Source organism: Triticum dicoccoides, chromosome 2A, assembly GCF_002162155.2.
Source record: "Triticum dicoccoides isolate Atlit2015 ecotype Zavitan chromosome 2A, WEW_v2.0, whole genome shotgun sequence".
NCBI classification, from domain to species: domain Eukaryota; kingdom Viridiplantae; phylum Streptophyta; class Magnoliopsida; order Poales; family Poaceae; genus Triticum; species Triticum dicoccoides.
This window is the reverse complement of record NC_041382.1, coordinates 543,837,606-543,859,232: the sequence shown is the minus strand read 5'-3', so window position 1 is coordinate 543,859,232 and position 21,627 is coordinate 543,837,606. Positions and strand designations below refer to the sequence as shown.

Sequence of the window (21,627 nt, the reverse complement as noted above, 5' to 3'; positions counted from 1 at the left end):
GGTGCTGGGGGTCGCCGTCCTCCTCTGCTCGATGCAGAGGCAGAACCAGGCGCGGCGGCGCCCGCCGGCGATGTGGAACGATGGCGCGGCAGGGAAGAGCTCCGGTGAGGTCGGGGATGGATGGATCCGTCCTTGGGGCATCGGATCTGACGACGAGGACGGTCAGGGGGACGAGCGGCGAAGGTGCTGGACTCCGGCGAAGGTCAACAAGGCGAGGGCGAGTGGAACTTCATCTGCGATGGCGCCCTGCACGGGAGAGATAGAGAGAGAGACGTGAGGGAGAGGGAGGACAGAGGAAAGGAGAGAGACGGATCTGGCCTGGGGTCACCGGCGGCGGCTCCGGGTCACCGGAGTTCATCCCGGCGCGGTGCGAGGCGATTCCAGCGACGGGCACGAGCGGGAGGGAGCATCGGGCTCTCTCGACCCTGGTCAGGGACGGTAGCGCGGTGCGGGCGCCTCGGCCCAGAACGGCTCGGGGCGGGCCTCGGATGGGCCTGGCAGGGACCGAGGCGATGTGGGGCGCGGGGAGGCGACGTGGCGGCTTCCCGTTGGCTGCGGGCGTCCTGCGTGGTGGCGGCTGGCCACCAGGATGGCTCCAAGTGGCAGGGACGAGGTGGCCGGCGGCGGAAATAGAGAAGAGGAGGTGGGAGGCGGCTGGCTGATAATTGGGGGCGCGGATTTCGAGGAGGAGGAAGGAGAAGGCCCAAAATGGCATGGAGGGGGTCTATATAAGGTAAGGGGGCTAGGGTTAGGGGGTTCGAGGCCGTTTCGGAGCCGTTCGATCTCGATCGGACGACCCGGAGCGGAGGGGGTTAGATAGGTGGGCTAGTGGGTTGTGCTAGAGAGAGATGGGCTGAGAGGAGAGAGAGGCCCGGCAACAGTTTTCGGAGACCAAAAACGTCCGACGTTAGACCGGCTATACTGCCGCTATAGTTATCCGTTGGGGCATCAAACGATCTCCGAATGCGATCAAACTTGACAGGCGGTCTATCTACACTATAATAAGACCACACGTCAACTCTCATCCCATTCCGAGAACATTTTCCGGCCACTTATAAAATACTATTCGGACATGCCGTGGGCGCGTGCAAGTGTGTCTGGGCTCAGAACGGACAACGGAGAGAACTGTGGGAACCCGGACGGATGCAAGTTTTGAAAACATGATGATGCAATGCACAAGATGACATGACAAGATGCAACACGCAAGCGAATGACATGGCAACAACAGCGAATAACTGGACGACACCTGTCACATCGGTCACGGGGCGTCACAACACTCCACCACTACGAGAGGATCTCGTCCCGAGATCAAGAATGGCACCAGAGGGAAAACGGAAGAGAAAACAGAAGAGGTAAAACTAAGTTGCTTCTTCGACAAACGAGTGAAACCATGAACCTTGAAAAGGTTAAACCATTTCGAGAAAAGAATACAACGGAGATGACGAAGTTGAAAACCACTCCGTTAGAAAAGAGGGACAAAGAACATTGCGAAAAACCTTGAGGTTGAAGGGCAAGATATATATTGAAACCACTCCGGTTAAGTCAAGATAGAGAAGGATTAAGAATGATATAATTTGGACATCACTTCGACTGAGAAGGGGGTCAAAACTTGATAAAATGGGATGAACTAAATCAGAGGGCACAACACACCGGTTAAATGGTCAAGCATGAAAAGAATATGATCTAGGCAAAAATGGGGTGATGGAACGAAGAGAGCAACAACACAATGCCTCCGGAAGAAGGAATCAAAGGTAGATCGTCGGAACAAAAGAACGGAGAAGAAAAAGACAACTTCTTCCACAATTGAACTTAGAAAACATCCTTGCAAGAAAAGATTGCATTAGGTGTTGGGAAATCAACAACGAAAAGAATAAGCTTATAGTGGGCTTATGGAAAGCCTCTCAAAATTATGAGGTGAAATTCTGCCACTCACAGAAAAAGAATTGGATTGATAAGAACAAGGAGACGAGAAACTTATCTCACCGGGAGGATAATTGAAGAACTTGGATCATTGATAAACACCATAAGAGCGACAATCCTTAAAGGAAAGCTTTAGGTGGAATATAACCCAAGATAGTTCCAACGAATAGGTTGATGGATTTAAAATACCTCATTCTTAACAATGTGTGAATCATGAAGCATGAACTCAAATTATCAAGAATGATGTTAAACCACCTCCAATGATATGGTAGAAAGAATTCACTCCGGATTACCATATTAAGAAAGCTTGAGTTTCTTAGAAAAGAATCTCGATGAAAAGCTTGGAGAAGGAAATAAATCCTTGATGAACCATCATGTAGCACCTTGATGAAGAACTCCGGTAAACAAAAGAATGGTCAAACGAAAGGAAAGAGAAGTTGAAAACACAAGTTGAATCCTTGTAACGATTTAGATGAATCTCCATTGTGAAATAATTGAGAGAACTTGGGACTCTATGAAAAGAATAAATAACGTATCTCGAACCGAGAATTTGATATGATGAACCACTCCGGAAAAAGAATTAAACGCTTGGATGAAACGAGAATAAGAATTACATTATGCTTATCCTTCACCAATTAAATTGATGACAAGCAACGGATCACATACGACTTATTCTCGTAGAAAGGATTTAAGATAGATATATCGCAAACTTGAGAAAGGTCTTCAACGAACCACCGGTAGGGTTGGAAAGAAAAAGTCAATTGAGATTATAACGAAGGAAGAAGAATCTTGGAAGAGCCACCGGTAGAATTGAAAAATGCACGAAGTAAAGGGATGAATCACCGGGTAAGAATTGAAAAAAAATGATTAAAACATGAAGAAACACCGGGAAGAGTTAGCCATTAAACGAAGATGCTTGAGATAATTTAGATCCATGAGAACGAAGAGATTACGAGTTGATTAGAGCATCCTTGATTTAAGCACTGGTATGATTTAGAGTATGAGAGCTAAAAGCTGGAATGAATAATTCTGAATTGTTGGACTCCGGATAATCAAAATGAGAAGACTCTTGAATTGCTCTGGATGGGTGAAAAGAATTATCACAATTAAAACAATTATGAGAGGATGACAACAAACTAGAATGACGAATCTTTGAGAGAATGGAGTAAGATATGGAGGAAAAATCTTCTTCAGTCTTCAAATACAGAGAAAGACGATGAGAAACACCACCATGAATTGTTGAGATACTCCGGGATGAAAATTAGAAAGGTAGAACCAACAATGAAAAGAATTTGGAAAATCTTGGAGAAAGACATTTGACTGATGTCAATTCATTCTTACGTCAAACTTTGAAATGAATTTGAGACTAACCCCGAGAGAATAAGAAGAGTCAGGTAAGATCCTGGAAAAAGACCTGTGGGTTAGGGCTCACTCAAAAGAAACACCGTAGAACGATTTAAAAGAGAGGTTGCACCGGTTGAATTAAATGACTTGAATGAGATAACAACCTCGAAAGATCTTGAACGAATGCAGAGTGGAAACACAAATCTTCGAGATATCTTGAGCACTCCGGAACAAATGAATAGCGAAGAGTGGATGATTATGAGGTGCACCGGTATGATAAAACTTCTGAAACGAGGAAAAGATATGATCAACACCAAAAGCTTGAATTGAATCCACCGAAGAAGAAAAGAATTTAAGGGTGATGACCTTGAGGCTCTGTTAAAATCTTCATGAGAATCACCGGATAAGAACATTGACGGAAAAGGAATGAAGAGGCCTCGCATAAATAAGATGGTTCATTGATTAAGAAATCTGAATCCTTGAAGAAAAATGGGGTGGGTGGGCGGGAAAAACAAAGACAACTTGGAAAACGGATGAAGCGAACACCGTTGAAAAGAACTGATAAATGATCTTGCGAATGTTGAAGTGATCGGGTCGACTTGAAGAGAGACACACCGGTTGAAAAAGGATTGACAGCACAATCTCGATGATCAAAAAGGATTAATGTTCACATTGGGGTATGAGAACACCGCTTAGGAAAACGTATGGAATCAACATTTGACTTCGAAGCAACTCGAATACCACAACTGCAAACAAAAACAAAGGATTGGCTTGCAGAATAAGCCGGAACAAACATATGATAGAGATTTCGTCCGAAGTTTTCGTGGTGGGGCCTACACGGGCTCGATCGTACAGCACCATCATGTACAAGGCAGTGCACATGACATACGAAGCGTCCCCGAGCCGGCATAGCCAAGGACTCTTTAAAACACAACGAGACCACTGTAAAACAAACCGTGAATAGGCGGACCACTAGATGTCGAACCCCAATTTCATATCATACATCTGTCGGAAAGATATCCTAAGATCTACTTGAATTCCCACTTATAAACTCCCGAAACTTTCCGGTTATGCAATCAGGTGTTGGGGATACAGGAGAAGCATAATATCTCACCCAAAACTAGTAAATCCTACATCCAGATGTATCCATCCTTCAACAAATAACCAAGAAACCTTCGGAAATCATCTACCTCAACCTTCGAAAAGCATCTGTTATATGAGTTATGGCAATACTCCCGAACTCCCACTCCAGTATTGGGTGGCGTCGAGGTTATCTCACCAACAACTGCATAAAAGAGATTTTCGATGTCGGCGTACTAAACTCAGGTATTCCAGAACTGCAACGATAAAATTGTGACGACAACACCTCGGAGCTCAACTCCCCGGGACACTGCCAGAACCCCTAAATGACAGGAGGCACCAAGAACAATGTTCTCGTCACAAATCCATCAAAGCGATTCCAAGATACCCGCGTGATCCTAAAAAAAATTTTAGTGAAATTTGAGAAGAGAAGAGTCAAAACTCTATGTCAGGATGCCTTACCAGAGCGATGAAGGGACTGGGGAGTAAAAATAATTCCTACTCTCCGATATATAATTCCTAAATGACTCAAAACATTTTTTTCTAGACTCAACTCGTCCGCTAATTCGATCAAGCAGTGGGGGCTCCTAAGGTCGGGGAAGGCTCTGATACCAACTTGTAATGCCCTCGATGCGGCTATATCTCCCACGTGTCGAAGCACAACTTAGAGGCATAACCGCATTAAAAGCAATGTCGCAAATGAGGTAATCTTCACACAACCCATGTAATACATAAGGGAAAGAGTTACATAGTTGGCTTACAATCGCCACTTCACACAAATACATGAATACAACATTACAACATCCAAATACAATCAAGGTCCGACTAAGGAACCAAAATAAAAGAAGAACCCCAAATGCGACAAGGTCCCCGATCGACCCCAACTGGGCTCCACTACTGGTCAACTGGAAACAGATCAACACAAAGGACAAGATCTTCATCGAGCTCCTCCTTGAGCTTGGTTGTGTCATCTGCACGGTATCATTGGCACCTGCAAACTGGTTTTGGAAGTATCTGTGAGTCACGGGCACTCAGCAATCTCGCACCCTCGCGATCAAGACTATTTAAGCTTATGGGTAGGGTAAAAGGTATGAGGTGGAGCTGCAGCAAGCGACTAGCATATATGGTGGCTAACATACGCAAATGAGAGCGAGAAGAGAAGGCAAAGCACGGTCGAGAAACTATGATCAAGAAGTGATCCTAGAACAACCTACGTCAAGCATAACTCCAACACCGTGTTCACTTCCCGGACTCCGCCGCAAAGAGACCATCACGGTTACACACGCGGTTGATGTATTTTAATTAAGATCAACTTCAGGTTTTCTACAACCGGACATTAACAAATTCCCATCTGCCCATAACCACGGGCACGGCTTTCGAAAGTTCAAATCCCTACAGGGGTGTCCCAACTTAGCCCATCACAAGCTCTCACGGTCAACGAAGGATATACCTTCTCCCGAGACATTCCGATCAGACTCGGCATCCCGGTTCTACAAGACATTTCGACAATGGTAAAACTAAACCAGCAACACCGCCCGAATGTGCCGACAAATCCTGATAGGAGCTGCACATATCTCGTTCTCAGGGCACACTCAGATGAGCGCTCCATACAACTAAAATCAAACCTCGAGTTTCCCCGAGGGGGCGCTGCACAGGACTCTAGTTTGGACCAACACCCAGAGGAACACTGGCCCGGGGGGTAAAATAATGATGACCCTCAGGAGCGCGACTCCCAAGGGAAAAGAAAAGGCTAGGTGGAAAATGGTAAAACCAATGTTGGGCATTGCTGAAGGAGTTTTATTCAAGGCGAACTGTCAAGGGGTTCCCATAATAGCCCAACCGCGTAAGGAACGTAAAATCCGGGAACATAACACCGATATGACGGAAACTAGGGCGGCAAGAGTGGAACAAAACACCAGGCATAAGGCCGAGCCTTCCACCCTTTACCAAGTATATAGATGCATTAATTAAATAAGAGATATTGTGATATCCCAACAAGTAAACAGGTTCCAACAAGGAACAACATCTCCATGTTCTAACAAGGAACAAACTTCAATCTTCACCTGCAACTAACAACGCTATAAGAGGGGCTGGGCAAAGCGGTAACATAGCCAAACAACGGTTTACTAGGACAAGGTGGCTTAGAGGCTTGGTTCAACAATATGGGAGGCATGATAAGCAAAGTGGTAGGTATCGCAGCATAGGCATAGCAAAAGAGCGAGCATCTAGCAAGCAAAGATAGAAGTGATTTCGAGGGTATGATCATCTTGCCTGAAATCCCGCAAGGAAGAAGAAACGAGTCCATGAAGAAGACACATGGACGAAGTCGAACGGATCCTCACAACTCCGGAACGGAACCGAAGCTCACGAGAAAGGCAACCCGGAAAGAAGCAAACAACATAGTAAACAACCACTACAACAGCATGGCATGATGCACAACAAGTATGATGCATGTCCCGGTTTAAAGAGGGCATGGCATGGCAAAGTGCACAAGCAATCCTACAAATTAAGTGGAGCTCAATATGCAACGAGTTGCATATTGGCGAAACACCACGACAAGTTATTTAGTTCGATCTCGTTTATGTACCCAACAATATTAAATGTTGTTAAACATGGCAAGAGGGTGAAGCAAAGTAAAACTACCTATCTAGTCAAGGTTAAATGAGGCCGGAAGCAACGAACAACAAATCCGGAAACTCCTCATGTGCATAAATTAGATTTGGTACTGTTCTGCCCTAAACATAATTTTAGAGTTAGTAAACATGCAAAATAAAACTACCATGTTAAACTAGGCATTTTTCCACCCCATTTACCTATAAAGATTATTAAATTCCGAGTTACGGTTAAATAGTTATGAATTAAATCATTTTAGCAAGTTATTTAAGCAAATTTAAACAAATAGCATTTTAAACATGTTAAACATGGATGAAAGTTGGATATTATTAAACTAGATGAAATTCTAAGCAAGTTTCATATTAAGTTTGTTTTAATCCGATGCACGGTTATTTACTTGTGAGCAAATTAAAATAATGGCATCCTCCTGTAATTATGCATGCATTGGAAAGAAAAAACGCATAGACTGGAAAAAAAAGCTACACGAGCTGAAACTGGATCTGGCAAGGGTTGCTCACATTGGGCCAAGCCCATCTGAGCCTGGAGGCGCATGGCGCGGTGCGGGCAGGCCGCGGAGGAGGCTGGGCCCTCCTGGCGCTGGCGCGGAACTAGGCCTCGCATGGCCCGGCTGGCCCACGCGCGGAGGCGAATGGTGCTGGGGGTCGCCGTCCTCCTCTGCTCGATGCAGAGGCAGAACCAGGCGCGGTGGTGCCCGCCGGCGATGTGGAACGATGGCGCGGCAGGGAAGAGCTCCGGCGAGGTCGGGGATGGATGGATCCGGCCTTGCGGCATCGGATCTGACGACGAGGACGGTCAGGGGGACGAGCGTCGAAGGTGGTGCACTCCGGCGAAGGTCAACAAGGCGAGGGCGAGTGGAACTTCATCTGCGATGGCGCCCTGCCGGGAGAGAGAGAGAGACGTGAGGGAGAGGGAGGACAGAGGAAAGGAGAGAGACGGATCTGGCCTAGGGTCGCCGGCGGTGGCTCCGGGTCGGCGGAGTTCATCCCGGCGCGGTGCGAGGCGATTCCAGCGACGGGCACGAGCGGGAGGGAGCATCGGGCTCTCTCAACCCTGGTCAGGGACGGCGGCGCGGTGCGGGCGCCTCGGCCCAGAACGGCCCGGGGCGGGCCTCGGATGGGCCTGGCAGGGACAGAGGCGATGTGGGGCGCGGGGAGGCGACGTGGCGGCTTCCCGTTGGCTGCGGGCGTCCTGCGTGGTGGCGGCTGGCCACCAGGATGGCGCTAAGTGGCAGGGACGAGGTGGCTGGCGGCGGAAATAGAGGAGAGGAGGTGGGAGGTGGCTGGATGATGATTGGGGGCGCGGATTTCAAGGAGGAGGAAGGAGAAGGCCCAAAATGGCATGGAGGGGGTCTATATAAGGTAAGGGGGCTAGGGTTAGGGGGTTTGAGGCCGTTTCGGAGCCGTTCAATCTCAATCGGACGACCCGGAGCGGAGGGGGTTAGATAGGTGGGCTAGTGGGCTGTGCTAGAGAGAGATGGGCTGAGAAGAGAGGAGAGAGAGGCACGGCAACAGTTTTCGGAGACCGAAAACGTCCTACGTTAGACCGGCTATACTGCCGCTATAGTTATCCGTTGGGGCATCAAACGATCTCCGAATGCGATGAAACTTGACAGGCGGTCTATCTACACTATAATAAGACCACACGTCAACTCTCATCCCATTCCGAGAACATTTTCCGGCCACTTATAAAATACTATTCGGACATGCCGCGGGCGCGTGCAAGTGTGTCTGGGCTCAGAACGGACAACGGAGAGAACTGTGGGAACCCGGACGGATGCAAGTTTTGAAAACATGATGATGCAATGCACATGATGACATGACAAGATGCAACACGCAAGCGAATGACATGGCAACAACAGCGAATAACTGGACGACACCTGGCACATCGGTCACGGGGCGAATAACTGAGAAGACATATGTTATTGACTTCAAGATTCTTGATACCAAGGCCTCCTGGTCCTTTGGTCGACAGATGATATCCCATTTGGCGAGTCGATATTTTCTCTTTAGTTCATCACTCTGCCAGAAGAACCGGGATCGATAGAAGTCCAGCCTTTTCCTAACACCAACTGGAACTTCAAAGAAAGATAAGAGAAACATAGACATACTCATGAGCACCGAATTAATAAGAATCAGTCGGCCTCCATATGACATGAGTTTGCCCTTCCAGCAACTCAGTTTCTTCTCAAACCGATCCTCGATGCACTTCCATTCTCTGTTTGTCAGCTTACGATGGTGAATGGGTATACCTAAGTATGTGCAAGGTAATGCCCCCAATTCGCATCCAAACAATTTCCTATAGGCCTCTTGTTCCTCATTGGCTCTACCAAAGCAGAACAACTCGCTTTTATGAAAATTGATCTTCAATCCGGTTAATTGTTCAAATAAGCATAACACCAGCTTCATATTTCTCGCTTTTGCCAAGTCGTGCTCCATAAAGATGATTGTATCAGCGTACTGCGGGATGGACACGCCACCATCAACTAGATGAGGCACCAAGCCACCCACCTGACCGGCCTCCTTTGCCCTTTCTATCAGAATTGCCAACATGTCAACCACAATGTTGAACAGAATAGGAGACATTGGATCACCTTGCCTCAGGCCCTTGTGTGTCTGGAAATAATGACCTATGTCGTCATTCACTTTAATTCCAACACTTCCTTTTTGCATGAAAGATTCTACCTGGCGTTGCCAAGCTTCATCAAAACCCTTCATGCGTAAAGCCTATTGAAGGAAATGCCATTTGACTTTATCATACGCTTTCTCGAAATCCACCTTGAAAACAACTTCATCTAGTTTTTCCGTGTGAATCTCATGGAGCGTTTCATGAAGGACCACAACCCCTTCGAGGATGTTCCTGTCCGGCATGAAAGCAGTTTGGGTAGGCTGCACCACAGCATGCGTAATCTGTGTGAGCCTATTAGTCCCGACCTTGGTAAAAAATTTGAAACTAACATTAAGAAGACAGATGGGCCTGAATTGCTCAATTCTCACAGCCTCTGTTTTCTTAGGAAGCAGGGTAATCGTTCCAAAATCCAGTTGAAAAAGCTGAACCTGTCCAGAGAATAGATCATTGAACAAAGGCAACAGATCCCCCTTAATAATATGCCAACACTTCTTATAGAATTCAGCCGGAAGTCCACCCGGGACGGGAGCCTTATTATTTTTCATCTGCGATATGGCCTCAAACACTTCTTTCTCAGTAAAAGGAGCGCCCAAAATATTATTCTCCACTGCAGTTAGTTAAGGAACATCCTCAATCCTGGACTCATCCAGAGACACACAGTTATCCTCTGGAGGTCCAAACAACTGCTTGTAATACTCGGTAATGTATAATTTTAGGTTCTCCTGTCCTAAAATCGTTCCTTCATCTTGTTCAAGCTGAAAGATCCTCTTCTTTCTGTGTTTACCATTAGTGATCATGTGAAAGAATTGAGTGTTCGCGTGTCCCTGGACTACTCGTCGGACCTTGGCCCGCAACGCCCACTTCAATTCCTCTTCACGAAGAAGCTCTTTCAGCCTCATCTCAGCGTCAAGCTTGGCCTGAAACTCCGAGGCCGGCTGAACTGTGGTTTTTGCTTTTATATCTAAGGACTGAATAAGGGAAAGGAGTCGTTCCTTTTCGACCTTATAAATCCCACTAAGATGCTTAGCCCACCCACGCAGGAAACTTCTCAAGTGCCTGATCTTATTCTGCCAGCGCTCAAGTGCAGTCCTACCTCCTGCATCCTTAGCCCACTCTCTGGCTACGAGATCAAAGAAGCCATCTCGTTCAAACCAAGCAAGCTCGAACGAAAATGAATTTTTGTTTCCCAAGTGGGTGGCCTCACCAAAGTCCAGAAATAAAGGTGTGTGGTCAGAAATTCCACGGGAAAGAGTCTGAACTGTTATAAAGGGAAACTTCTGTTCCCATTCGACGCTAGCCAACACTCGATCCAACTTTTCAAACGTCGGATTTGGCAACGCGTTAGCCCAGGTGAATTTTCTTCCCAAAAGCTCAATCTCTCTCAGATCCAAGCTTTCAATGATAGTATTAAACATGAACGACCATCTACCGTCAAAGTTATCATTGTTCTTCTCCTCACGCCTTCTAACGATGTTGAAATCACCCCCCACCAGGATAGGAAGCTGCTCAGAGCCGCAAATCCTAACCAGATCAGCCAAGAACTCGGGTTTGAGTTCGGGCTGTGTGGCACCATATACCGCCACCAGAGCCCAATTGAACGCATCTGCCTTCGACCGCACCCGAAACTTAACTGCAAAATCTCCCATTACCACACTTCGAACTTCGAGCGAATCGCATCTAACTCTGAGTAAGATCCCACCCGATCTCCCTCTCGGTGGCAGACAGTGCCAGTCAAAATCAATACCTCCCGACAAAGTATTCAGAAATTGTGGCGCAAAATTATCTCTGCCAGTTTCCGACAAAGCGATAAAATCTAACCTATGCTCGATAGACGCCTCTGCAAAAAACCTTCTTTTAGCCAAGTCTTTCAGACCTCTACTATTCCAAAAGGTTCCTTTCATAATTCATCATGGAATTGTTTTTGTCGTACGGATCCTAGCACTCCTACGCACTGCGGACACCGGATAAACCTTCCGCTTCCATTTGCGTTTAGGAATGTTCTGACTCTCCAGCCGGTCCTCACAACCAGTCTCAGAAGGTCTAACCACGACATGCTCAGATGTATCATCCTCCACCTCTGACTCAGGTAGGGGAGGTATAAGATCCGCACAAAAATTATCGAGCACCCTAACCCCCAAAGCATCAAAGTCGGAATCACTCATGGGCTTAACCGCTGCTAAGTTACGAATCATCTCTAAAGCCCGCTCAGCCTCTGAATCCAGGAGATCATTAACAGAATTTGAAATTTCACTATCATTACTACCTACTAAAACTCCTATCGCGGTCCTCTCTAGGCTCCAGCACAACGGTTCCCCATTGTTAATCACTGGAGCAATGCTCTTTCACGCGCTCAATTGATGATGTTCATCAGCTTCACTCCGGGGTCAAGTCAATTACTCCCTCCAATCCAAACAAAGTGGTGTGACTTTAGTTCAGCTTTAGTTCAAATTTGAACTAAAGCCACAACACTTCTTTTTATCGGAGGGGGTATCTCTGACCATCTTTGCGGTAAGCTCCTCAACATCCTCCCATCTTAATCTTGCATCAATAATTATGATGTATTCTAGCAAAGTATTGATGCCATACTTTGTTTTCCATCTTCAGCCATAGTCCATGTAGTTTGATTATTGGCTTGTACGGTGGTGCCTACATAAACTTCTTCCCCGCAGTAAATTATAGCTGGACTTTTCGTGCAAAAATAAAGAAAATCTAGGCACTAGTGGGCCTGTTCTGAAGTCCTCCCACTCCACACTTCACAAACTCCTCGTGCGGAGCTGAGCCGAACGAAATAACAGCAAGAAGCTAGCTTTAAGAAGTTGTGGTCGATCCTAGTGCAAAAATCTAGAGCGAGGCCAGCCCAGCTTCACAAAAACGAGAATCTGGAGTTCACCCATATTACAGCCGAAATGCCACCGCCAAGTATAACGTTTCGCGCAGCCACACGAAAGAAAACGATTCATCCCCTCGAGAGCCAACTGTCGCTACGAACAGGTACCACGTCTCCCCTCGGCAGCCATCCTGGGCTGGTTCTAGCCGGCCCAATATGGTGGTGGACAGCCCAACAACCGCTGCTAGCTAAAGATGGCGAAGTAGAAGCTGATTTACTAAGAAAAAACATCTGCAGGCAGCCAGGCACACAACAATCCAGCTACTTGACCATAGCTTGAGTCCCAGCGCCAGTACCATCATATTTTGATCAAGTTACCATCCTTTCCACAAAGAAAAAATGTATTATACCAAGGTCTGAAATATCCTATTCTGTGGTTATCAGTTTATTGTACTATCATATTTTGCATTCCAACACACTGGTATCCTGTAACTATTAAGCTACCCATGAATATTGCAATTATGACCAGCCAAAATTGCAAGATATTGGAGCACATTGTTACACAACAATCTAAAGCAGAGAGAACTTACATATCAACAAAACTGAAGCAGTGTGTAAGCACTATCCTACCCCATCGCTATCACATAACAAGGTTAAAAAACACAAGCTAGCCTCATTGAGGTGTCATCATAACTCAAGAAGTGTGGATATTTTGATCAAACAGCGAAGCATCATTGTTGGTCAAATTTTCAACGACGACATCTCTAGCGCTCAACTTGCTTAACAATTCTCTTGCCTCCTTCATATAGCCTTCGTGTGCCAAACCATCAATGAGTATAACGTAAGTTGATTCATCAGGCATGCAACCATCAGACACCATATCAGCAAAAATATCAATAGCATGATCTGTTTTGCCGTTTCTACAAAGCCCTAAGAGTATTGTATTGTAGAGAACGGCATGGGGTGATATGCCTGTATCTTGCAGTTTATGAACCACCTGGATTGCCTCTTCAACTTTATCCTCTTCATCCAGAAACTCAGCCAACAGCTCATATTTTACCTCTGAGTTGAATCCTTTGTTGCCCATTTCATTCAACAACTCAAGGGATTGCTCCATGTTGCCAGTTTTCGCAAGCCCGTCTATTAGTGTATTGTAAGTGACTGAATCAGGATAGCAGCCTTTCTTGGGCATTTGCTTAAATACTTCCATGGCCTTCAGCGTCAACCCTTTTTGGCACAAGATGCCAATGAGCGTATTGAATGGCGAAATGTCTTGAGGTTGATCAGTTTGGCTCGTCTTCGGCATTAGCTCCTCAACATCCTCCCAACAATCACCACTGCACAAAGCCTTCACTAGAATGTTATAGGTAGTGGTCTTAGGTTTGCAACCATGGGATTCCATCTTCACTAGTAACTCCAAGGCATTAGCCACATGGCCTTGCTCACAAAGGGCACTGATGACAGCATTGTAAGTGGCAATATTTGCCGTGCATTCATGCTTTGACATTTTGTCGAGAAGCCTAATCGCCTGCTGGAGCAATCCTTGTTGTTGACACAAGGAAGTGATGACCACACTGAGAGTTGCTTCACTCGGGGGACAATTCTCCCTGAACATCTCGTCTATAAGCTCCTCAACGTCCGCCCACCGCCCGGCGGTGCGCAAACCTTTCAAGATAGTGTTGTAGTTGACGGTATTTGGCGTGCACCCGTGAGAAGGCAAGTTCTTCAGTAACTCACGGGCGCCGTCCACATCGCCTTCCCTGCACATCCCGTCCATGATAACATTGTATGTCACGTTGGTTGGCGTGCACCCCTCGGCGCGCATCAGATCGATCAGCTCCATGGCCTGCCTGTACCCGCTGCCCTTGCACGTCGCCTCAAGGAGGATGTTGTAGGTGACGACGTCAGGGGGGCAACCCCGGGAGAGCATACCGTCGAGCACCACGAGCGCGTCCGTGACCTGGCCGCGCACGCACAGCGCGTGGATGAGCGGGTTGTAGGCGTACGCGCTGGGGCGCACGGGCATGCCGTCCACGACGCGGCGCGCCTCGTCGAGCCTCCCCACGCGGCAGTACCCGTCGGCCAGGGCGCTGTACGTGACGGCCGTGGCCGCCGAGCCGCACGCCTCAACGACGCGCGCGGCGTCGTTGAGGCGGCCCCGGCGGCAGAGGTCGCGGACGAGCTTGTTGGCGAGCAGGACGTCGGGCGGGCAGGGAGAAGACTCGACGACGCGGAGCGCCGCGTCGAGGTCGCCGCGGTGGACGAGCGAGCTCAGGCGGCGGTCCTCAGCGTGCAGACGGCGCGGCGGAGGCGGGGGTGGGTCGGGGTTGGGCTTGGCGAAGCTCGGCGCGTTGGGGTTGGAGCTGCGTGGGCGGCTTAGGGATGTGCGGCGCGGGTGGCGGGGGTGGCCGGAGAAGGAGGGAGGGGGTGAGGGGAGGAGGAGGAGGGTGCAGAGGGTGGGAGGAGATGGCGACGAAAGCATCGTGCGTGTCTGGATTTCCTTGTTTCGGGCAGGGGATGAGCCGTGTATGTGTTGTGGGCGCTCATCGTCCAACTGTAAAGTAGAGTCGCGTAGAAAATCCCAGCACAAACAAAACAATTGCACTTCGAAAAATACAAAGTACGCAGGATAAGCAAAGTTCAATTCTATTTTTCGAGAAAATGTCCGCTGAAAACCAGATCAAAATCATGTTTGGAACTTCTAAAAACATATAAAGAAATGTTAAGCAGGTGATGTTCTCACTAAAAAAAAGGGGAAAACGAAAAGAGACGTTCTAGAAACACGTAGATTTTTTTTTGGCGACTATTAGGCGCCGGCGCGCTGGCCCAATAGTTGGGCCAGTCACGCCCCAGCCGCCCGATGCAGCGCAGCATCGCCGTTTGATCTGGCTTCCGCATCCTTTTCTTCCCCGTCCCTCGCCTTCCTCTTCTTCCCGAGCGACACGGCCGCCCCAGGCCCGCGTTGATTACCCCGAGTGACCCCTCACCGATTACCTCGAGCGGGACGACCGGCCTCCAAGCTCGCCATGCCCCGCCGTCGACAGTCGCCGCTCACCCCTCGTCGGTGCTGCCTCCCGCCTGCCTCCCTGCAGATTCAATGGCGTCGACGCCGTGGTTCGCATCCAAAAAGACGGTGGTAGCAAATATTACAAAATTGGGGGCTGGTTCCAGCAAATCAAAAAATGACACTGGTTCCAGCAAATCAAAAATACAATGGTAGCAAATAAAGCAAATTGGACGTTGTTCCAGCAAATAAAAAAATGCCGGTGGTAGCAAAAAAATGAAGCTCGCTCCAGCAAACTAAAATGCCGGTGGTAGCAAAAATTACAAAATTGAGGGCTGGTTCAAGCAAACCCAAAAAAAAATCAGTGGTAGCAAAAACTTGTGATGGTTCCAGCAAAAAAAAAATAATAGTAACAAAAATGCGAAATTGGGCGATGGATGCAGCTTTGCCAGCCGTGGATGTAGCTTTGCCAGCAAATGGATGCAACACCTCCGTCGACGATTGCAGCACCTCACCCAGCACCGACGACAGGGGATGCAGCTTCCCTGGCAACGGATGCAACACCTCTGCCAGCCGGTTCCAACACCTCCGCCATGTCGTCACAGCGCCGCCATCGACGGATGCATCTTTGCCGGCAATGGATGCATCTTCACCGGCGACGGATGTAGTACCTCTCTCGCCGGTGGTATCTTTCTTGGTGCCGTTTGAAGCAAATCGCGAAGCCGGTTGCAGCTTTCGTCAACGCCCAGCCGTAGCTTCGCTGTCCTCCCCGTAGCTTTTCGTCGTCGTTCTTTGAAACTTTTTGCAATGCCGGTTGTAGCTTTCTTCGTCGTCCCTTGCAGCTTTTTCCTGTGGCAGTGGTCAGCCCCAGCATCCATTGCCAGGGTTGAAGCTTTTTGCGACGTCGGTTGTAGCTTTTTGCGATGTGGTTGCAGCTTTTTTGGTATTGGCAGTAGCCAACCCTGACATATGTCGTCGTGGTTGAAGCTTTTTGTGACGCTGGTCGAAGCTTTTTGCGACGCCGATTGTAGCTTTTTGCGATGGCACTGAGCGGTTCCAGCATTTGACGACGCCGGTTGAAGCTTTTTGCGGCGCCTGTGGTACCTTCCTTGAACACCGGTTGTAACATGGGAGGTGTCGCTTGATGCTCACAGCTCCGGTGAGATTCTCCCAGCAGCAAATGCTCAACGGCGTCGCCCATAGCAACTCGCAGTCTCCCCGTCGTCGTTCTGCCCCTGAGCTCATAAGCTATGGCGTCCATAGCAGCTCGTAGGAGCCCCCGTCGCAGTCCGCCCCGAGCTCGTAAGCCATGGCCGCCCTGACCTTGAGCTCGCAGGGCATGGCGCCCTATGGTAGCAGCGCCTCGGGGTGACGACACATGGGAGCAGCACCCCCATGGAGGAGGTGCAGCGTGAGGTGCAAAGGGAGGAGTGCTCGAAGCTGCCTGGTGCTATGGCAGAAGAGGCGAGGCGGAACGGAAAGCGATGGGGGAAAGCGATGCCACGGCCGCGAGGAAGGAGTGGATGCAAGAGTTGGGGAGAATATAAGGTACACATGTTGCCTTTCTGGTGGCTAGCGCCAGCGTGGCGAAGCGACCGGCCCAAGCATTCTGTCGGCGCACCGTGCGTAAATGTTTCCCTTTTTTTAATCTAAATCGTACTAGTTCAAGGTATGCAGCAATGTATAATGATGATTATTTTCATTTTCGCTACTATTATGACCTAGTTTATTTATTTATTCTATTATAAATACCATCTGCTAAATTATTTAGTTTGAATTCGAAATTGCATGGTTCTCTCCTGATATTTTCTCCTGCGATTTGGGGCAACCAGATTGGACTTCAGCCAAAAGGTGGAAAATCAGATTCAACCAGCAGAACATGAGATCCAACCAACATACAGAATGCGTGAACGGAAAATGGAGCAACAGTATGTCCTACGATAGTTCAAAACTGTGACCTCCATTCCTTCATAACAAGTCTTTCCAGAAGAATGTCAAAACGGGCCACAAAATCATCAGAGTGACAAGTTCAGTTGCAGCCCAGGCCAATGTTACGCCCCCACAAAAAGCCCAGATGGCTTAGTTGACATGTAGAGCTGATGGAAAAACAAGGTACATGAAGACGACTGTAGGATGTTGTTGACTGAAGCTATGGCGATGACGGAGGAAAATGGTGTTTCTTGAACTTGCACAACCGTCTCAGTTTGTCCTCGTCCCTTTTGGTAACCCCGGTCACCTCTTCAATGTACGTTCATTAGCTCCACATCAAACAGAAGAGTTGAGTTCGGCGGTATCTCCCCGGCCTTCTGGTTTCCATAGCTACAAAGAGAGAACAAATCAGAATCGAAACAAGCAGCTCCTGATGTAAAAGCGATGTAGAAGCAGTATATATGTCCTACCCCATAGATGGTGGAATGGTAAGCTTTCTTTTGTCCCCAATGCGCATACCTATAACAAGCAAACGAGACAGGATCATAAGAGATTATGAACTAACCGCATGTATCAGGCATGGAGTAGTACAACATATGCAATAGCCACAGTTATGTGTTGGATGACAATTTGAGAAATTAAATACCGTTGACACCAATGTCCCAGCCTTTAATAACCTGTCCAATACCTGCATGAAAGTGACATTAAAACCAATACTAACAAGAATACAAGTGCGCTAGAGGGTAAAACATCAGAACTTACCCAGCCTAAACGCAAAAGGCTTCCGACCAACATTAGAGTCAAAAATCTTGCCATTCTTCAACTTGCCAGTGTACGTGACAAAAACCTAAAGAAGAATTCAATTGTCAGTAATAATAGTTAAAATATATACATAATAATCCAAGCATACAAAACTCTTTACGTGATCAAATTAATTAGAACAATGCAAAGGCAAGTACATACTGATTACACTGAGCATTGAAAATACTGAGAAATTGCATTAATAAATGGTAGCCTGAACGGAGTTCTTCTGGTGCAACCTAAAAAATGTTTACCTTTTTCCCAGGGTTAGCTTTTTTACCATCTGGTTTGCCCAACGCCACCGTCTGAACAATCAAACCATTGCCATAAGTCCGTGCTTTGGGTGATGTCTGCTCCTTGCTAGCTGAATTCATAACATCAGTCGCTGCCTGGTTCTCACTTCCATTGTTCTCCTTTGTTTTCTTCTTGTTCTTCTTTTTCTTGGCCCCCTGTTTGCTAGGCTCCTCATCATTGTCTCTATAACAAAGAAATGAGATGATTCCATCAGAAATGCACTCAGTATGGAAAGCCAGACACAATATATGACAGCTTAACATACGTACGTTATGGTTCTTTTATCAGCTTGCTTATCAGTGTCACCTTCAGAAGTACTTTGCTTCTTGCTTTTCTTTTTCTTCTGTTTGGCTGCAACAGTGTCAGCTGAGGAAGCTAGCTTCACCTCCTTCTTGTCCTTTTTCTTTTTCTTTGAAACCACATCATTTTCAGCATTAACCTCCCTGGGATGACAGGCAAAATTAAACACATGTTGCTTCATCATGATTAAACAAATCAGCAAGGGGAAAACAGTGAACTAGCATGTACCCTGACGACTTGTGAGGATCATTAATAGCATCACTTTTCCTTTTCCTGTCTTCAGTACTAGTCCCATTATTTAGATTCTTAGCCTTCTTGGAACTACCTTTAGAACTCTTCTTTGATTCAGAAACAGGAAAGCCGTCTTCATCTTCACTTTCCACGGATTCAGCAGGTGGGGTCCTAACAGCAAGCTGAAGTCGAGAATTATCATCAACAGGCTTCTCATCCTCTTGAATCTCCTCAATGACAACTGCAAAATTTGCCCAAATTGAAAGAAAAATCATGAGATGATCTGAGGCCTGAAGGCCAATAGCCCATGCAGCTAAACGCCAATACCACAAATGGCAACATGACTTCTATTTTATTTGAAGGACAAATAAGGACAGGATTAACAATGCTGATTCTATATAAGCATGCACATAAATTCACAGTGCTATCTAAAGAATCTAGGCCTAAGAAACTGGCATATACCATCTAATCCAACATACCGGTGAAATACTAATCAGTGCTAACCTGATATACACATCCAGACAAGCACTTACTAGGCCTACATATGACTGACTATGTACAATAGCTCTCCTATGCACATTTTCCAACAAAAGAAATTGCTTACATCATGGAACATCGGGACCTAGGAAATGGAATTGGAAGCATTACCTGAACTCTTGCCTCTACCCTGGTTGTAGATCAAATCCTCATCATCCTCTGAATCATAGTCCTCGTCATAGTCTGAATCATCTTCGCTGTCTGAACATCCCAGGCTCGTCAGAATCAGTAATACAACGGCATGGCTTGCACAATGGGATCAAATTTACAAGCATACCTGTGTTCATCTGGCCATGGGATACTGGAATGACCACATCATCGTCATCAGATGCCATGAAATCATCATCGGAGCCTTGAAGTGACTCACTACCAGTATCACTATCACCGATGTCCTCGTACACATCACTGACAAAATAATTAAGGAAAGGAAACCACACTGACAACAACTCTCGACCAGAGAAAATAATCCCAGTAATGAACTATCATCAATTCACCATGAAAGAAAAATAGGTAACAGAAACGAAACAAAGGGTACCCAACATAGTAGCCAGCCAAGTGGACGCTCCTTAACCCAAGCACCGAGAACGTCACGAACTTCTCCTCGAACTCAAGGTCCAAGTGGCAAGTCACCGACTGCCCCGGTATCAGGGCGCAGAGATACACAGGCTCCTTGTTCTTAACAGTGCACTGCAGCTGCACCAAGTCCGTCTCCCCCTTCTCCACCTTGCCAACCTCGGCCCCCAGAGTCGCCTGCGTTGTCCAACCAACAAAATCAGACACGGTCACACAACGTAGCAGGATGGCAACCAGGAACCCTAACCATCTCGTGACATTAACAGAGGAAATCGTAGGTTAAGGGCGAGAAATCGCGGACCTGGGTGAGGCGCAGGCGGCCGCGGCGCGGGCTGTGGGTGTGCGTGTAGGGCTTCTCGGGCTTCACCTCCGCGCCTGCAAGCGAAGCAAGCGGCCAAGCGATTAGACATGAAAAGGAAAAGGGAGAAGACGGAGAAATTGACGGCGGCGGCCATGGCGAGCGAGCCGGATGCTTACCCCAAAACGAAGACATGTCTGCGACTCAACGAATGTGCCGATGCGCCGCAAGATGCCTCTCTCTCGATGGGAGGAGATTGGCTTAAAACGGCTAGGGGTTTGGATGCTTCGAGGAGGTGGTAGAAGAGGGGGGAGCTGGGCGGAGGGCGGCGACAAACCCTAAAAATGGGGTTTAGGGGAGCGGCGGAGAGGAAGGACGCGCAACGCAACCAACTTGTGCGATTTCGCATGGGATTTGGGCCTTCAGTATTGCAGGATGGGCCTCCAAAGAGAACGGGGAATTTGACGCGTTAAAACGTCGTTGTATGGTTATAGTCGGGCTGGGCGCCTGGGCCTGTATATATTTTGGTTTTCCACGGTGCCTTTTTTTCCTCCTTGCATTCTTTTATTTTTATTTTTATTTTTATTTCCCTTTTTCTATTTTTTGCGTTTCCTTTTCCTTTTTTTTTCAGATTTCTCCATTGCTTTTCTTTTCTCTATATATATTTTTATTACTTTTAGCTTGTACTTGAATTTTATTTTATTTTGCGAGAAAGCTTCTAATCTATTCATCAACTATAAGGCAGTATTTCTCGCAACAAAAATATCAAGAGAGTACAAAGAACACTAGAAGTAAAAAATTACATCCAGGTCCGTAGACAATTTGGCGATGACTACAAGCACTGAGCGAGCCGAAGGTGCGTTGTCGTGCATGATAGGCTTATTACGGATAATATCATTTGTGTGTATGAATGTTTGCCATTTTATGAAGCGTGGCAAGGCAAAGCCACACAACTATTGTGCCCTGTAGGTAGATATGAAGAAAGCATATGACAAGCTTGAGTGGCCTTATCTCCAGGCTATTATGGCCAAGCTTGGACGTGCTCAACCTTGGATTGAAATAGTGATGGGAATAGTCAAGTCAATATCTTTTTGTCTTTTTTAACGGGGAGAGACTTGAATAGTTTAAAACCCTAGAGGTATTCGACAGAGAGATCTAATAAACTCTTATGGTTTACTGATTGCGACAGAGGGCCTTTCGTGACGTTTAAGATCCAGTTCCCATTCATCA

General features: G+C 47.2%; 2 protein-coding genes across 2 annotated transcripts; both read right to left on the bottom strand.

Moving 5' to 3' along the window:
- Positions 1-12,919: 12,919 nt before the first annotated feature.
- LOC119355276 (pentatricopeptide repeat-containing protein At1g09900-like) lies at positions 12,920-14,912 on the bottom strand. Its single transcript, XM_037622064.1, has one exon. It carries the CDS (start codon positions 14,910-14,912, stop codon positions 13,125-13,127), a length of 1,788 nt encoding a protein of 595 aa, XP_037477961.1. The 3' UTR covers positions 12,920-13,124.
- A 2,422-nt stretch (positions 14,913-17,334) lies between these two features.
- Positions 17,335-20,773, bottom strand: LOC119355275 (peptidyl-prolyl cis-trans isomerase FKBP53-like). The gene is made up of 12 exons (XM_037622063.1): positions 20,577-20,773; positions 20,401-20,474; positions 20,062-20,276; positions 19,804-19,931; positions 19,638-19,727; positions 18,987-19,230; positions 18,728-18,901; positions 18,419-18,641; positions 18,126-18,210; positions 18,010-18,051; positions 17,834-17,882; positions 17,335-17,753 (listed from the first exon to the last, which is right to left on the bottom strand). The coding sequence occupies exons 1-12, from the start codon at positions 20,590-20,592 to the stop codon at positions 17,675-17,677; spliced, it is 1,419 nt and encodes a 472-aa protein (XP_037477960.1). The 5' UTR covers positions 20,593-20,773; the 3' UTR covers positions 17,335-17,674.
- Between the last annotated feature and the right edge of the window lie 854 nt (positions 20,774-21,627).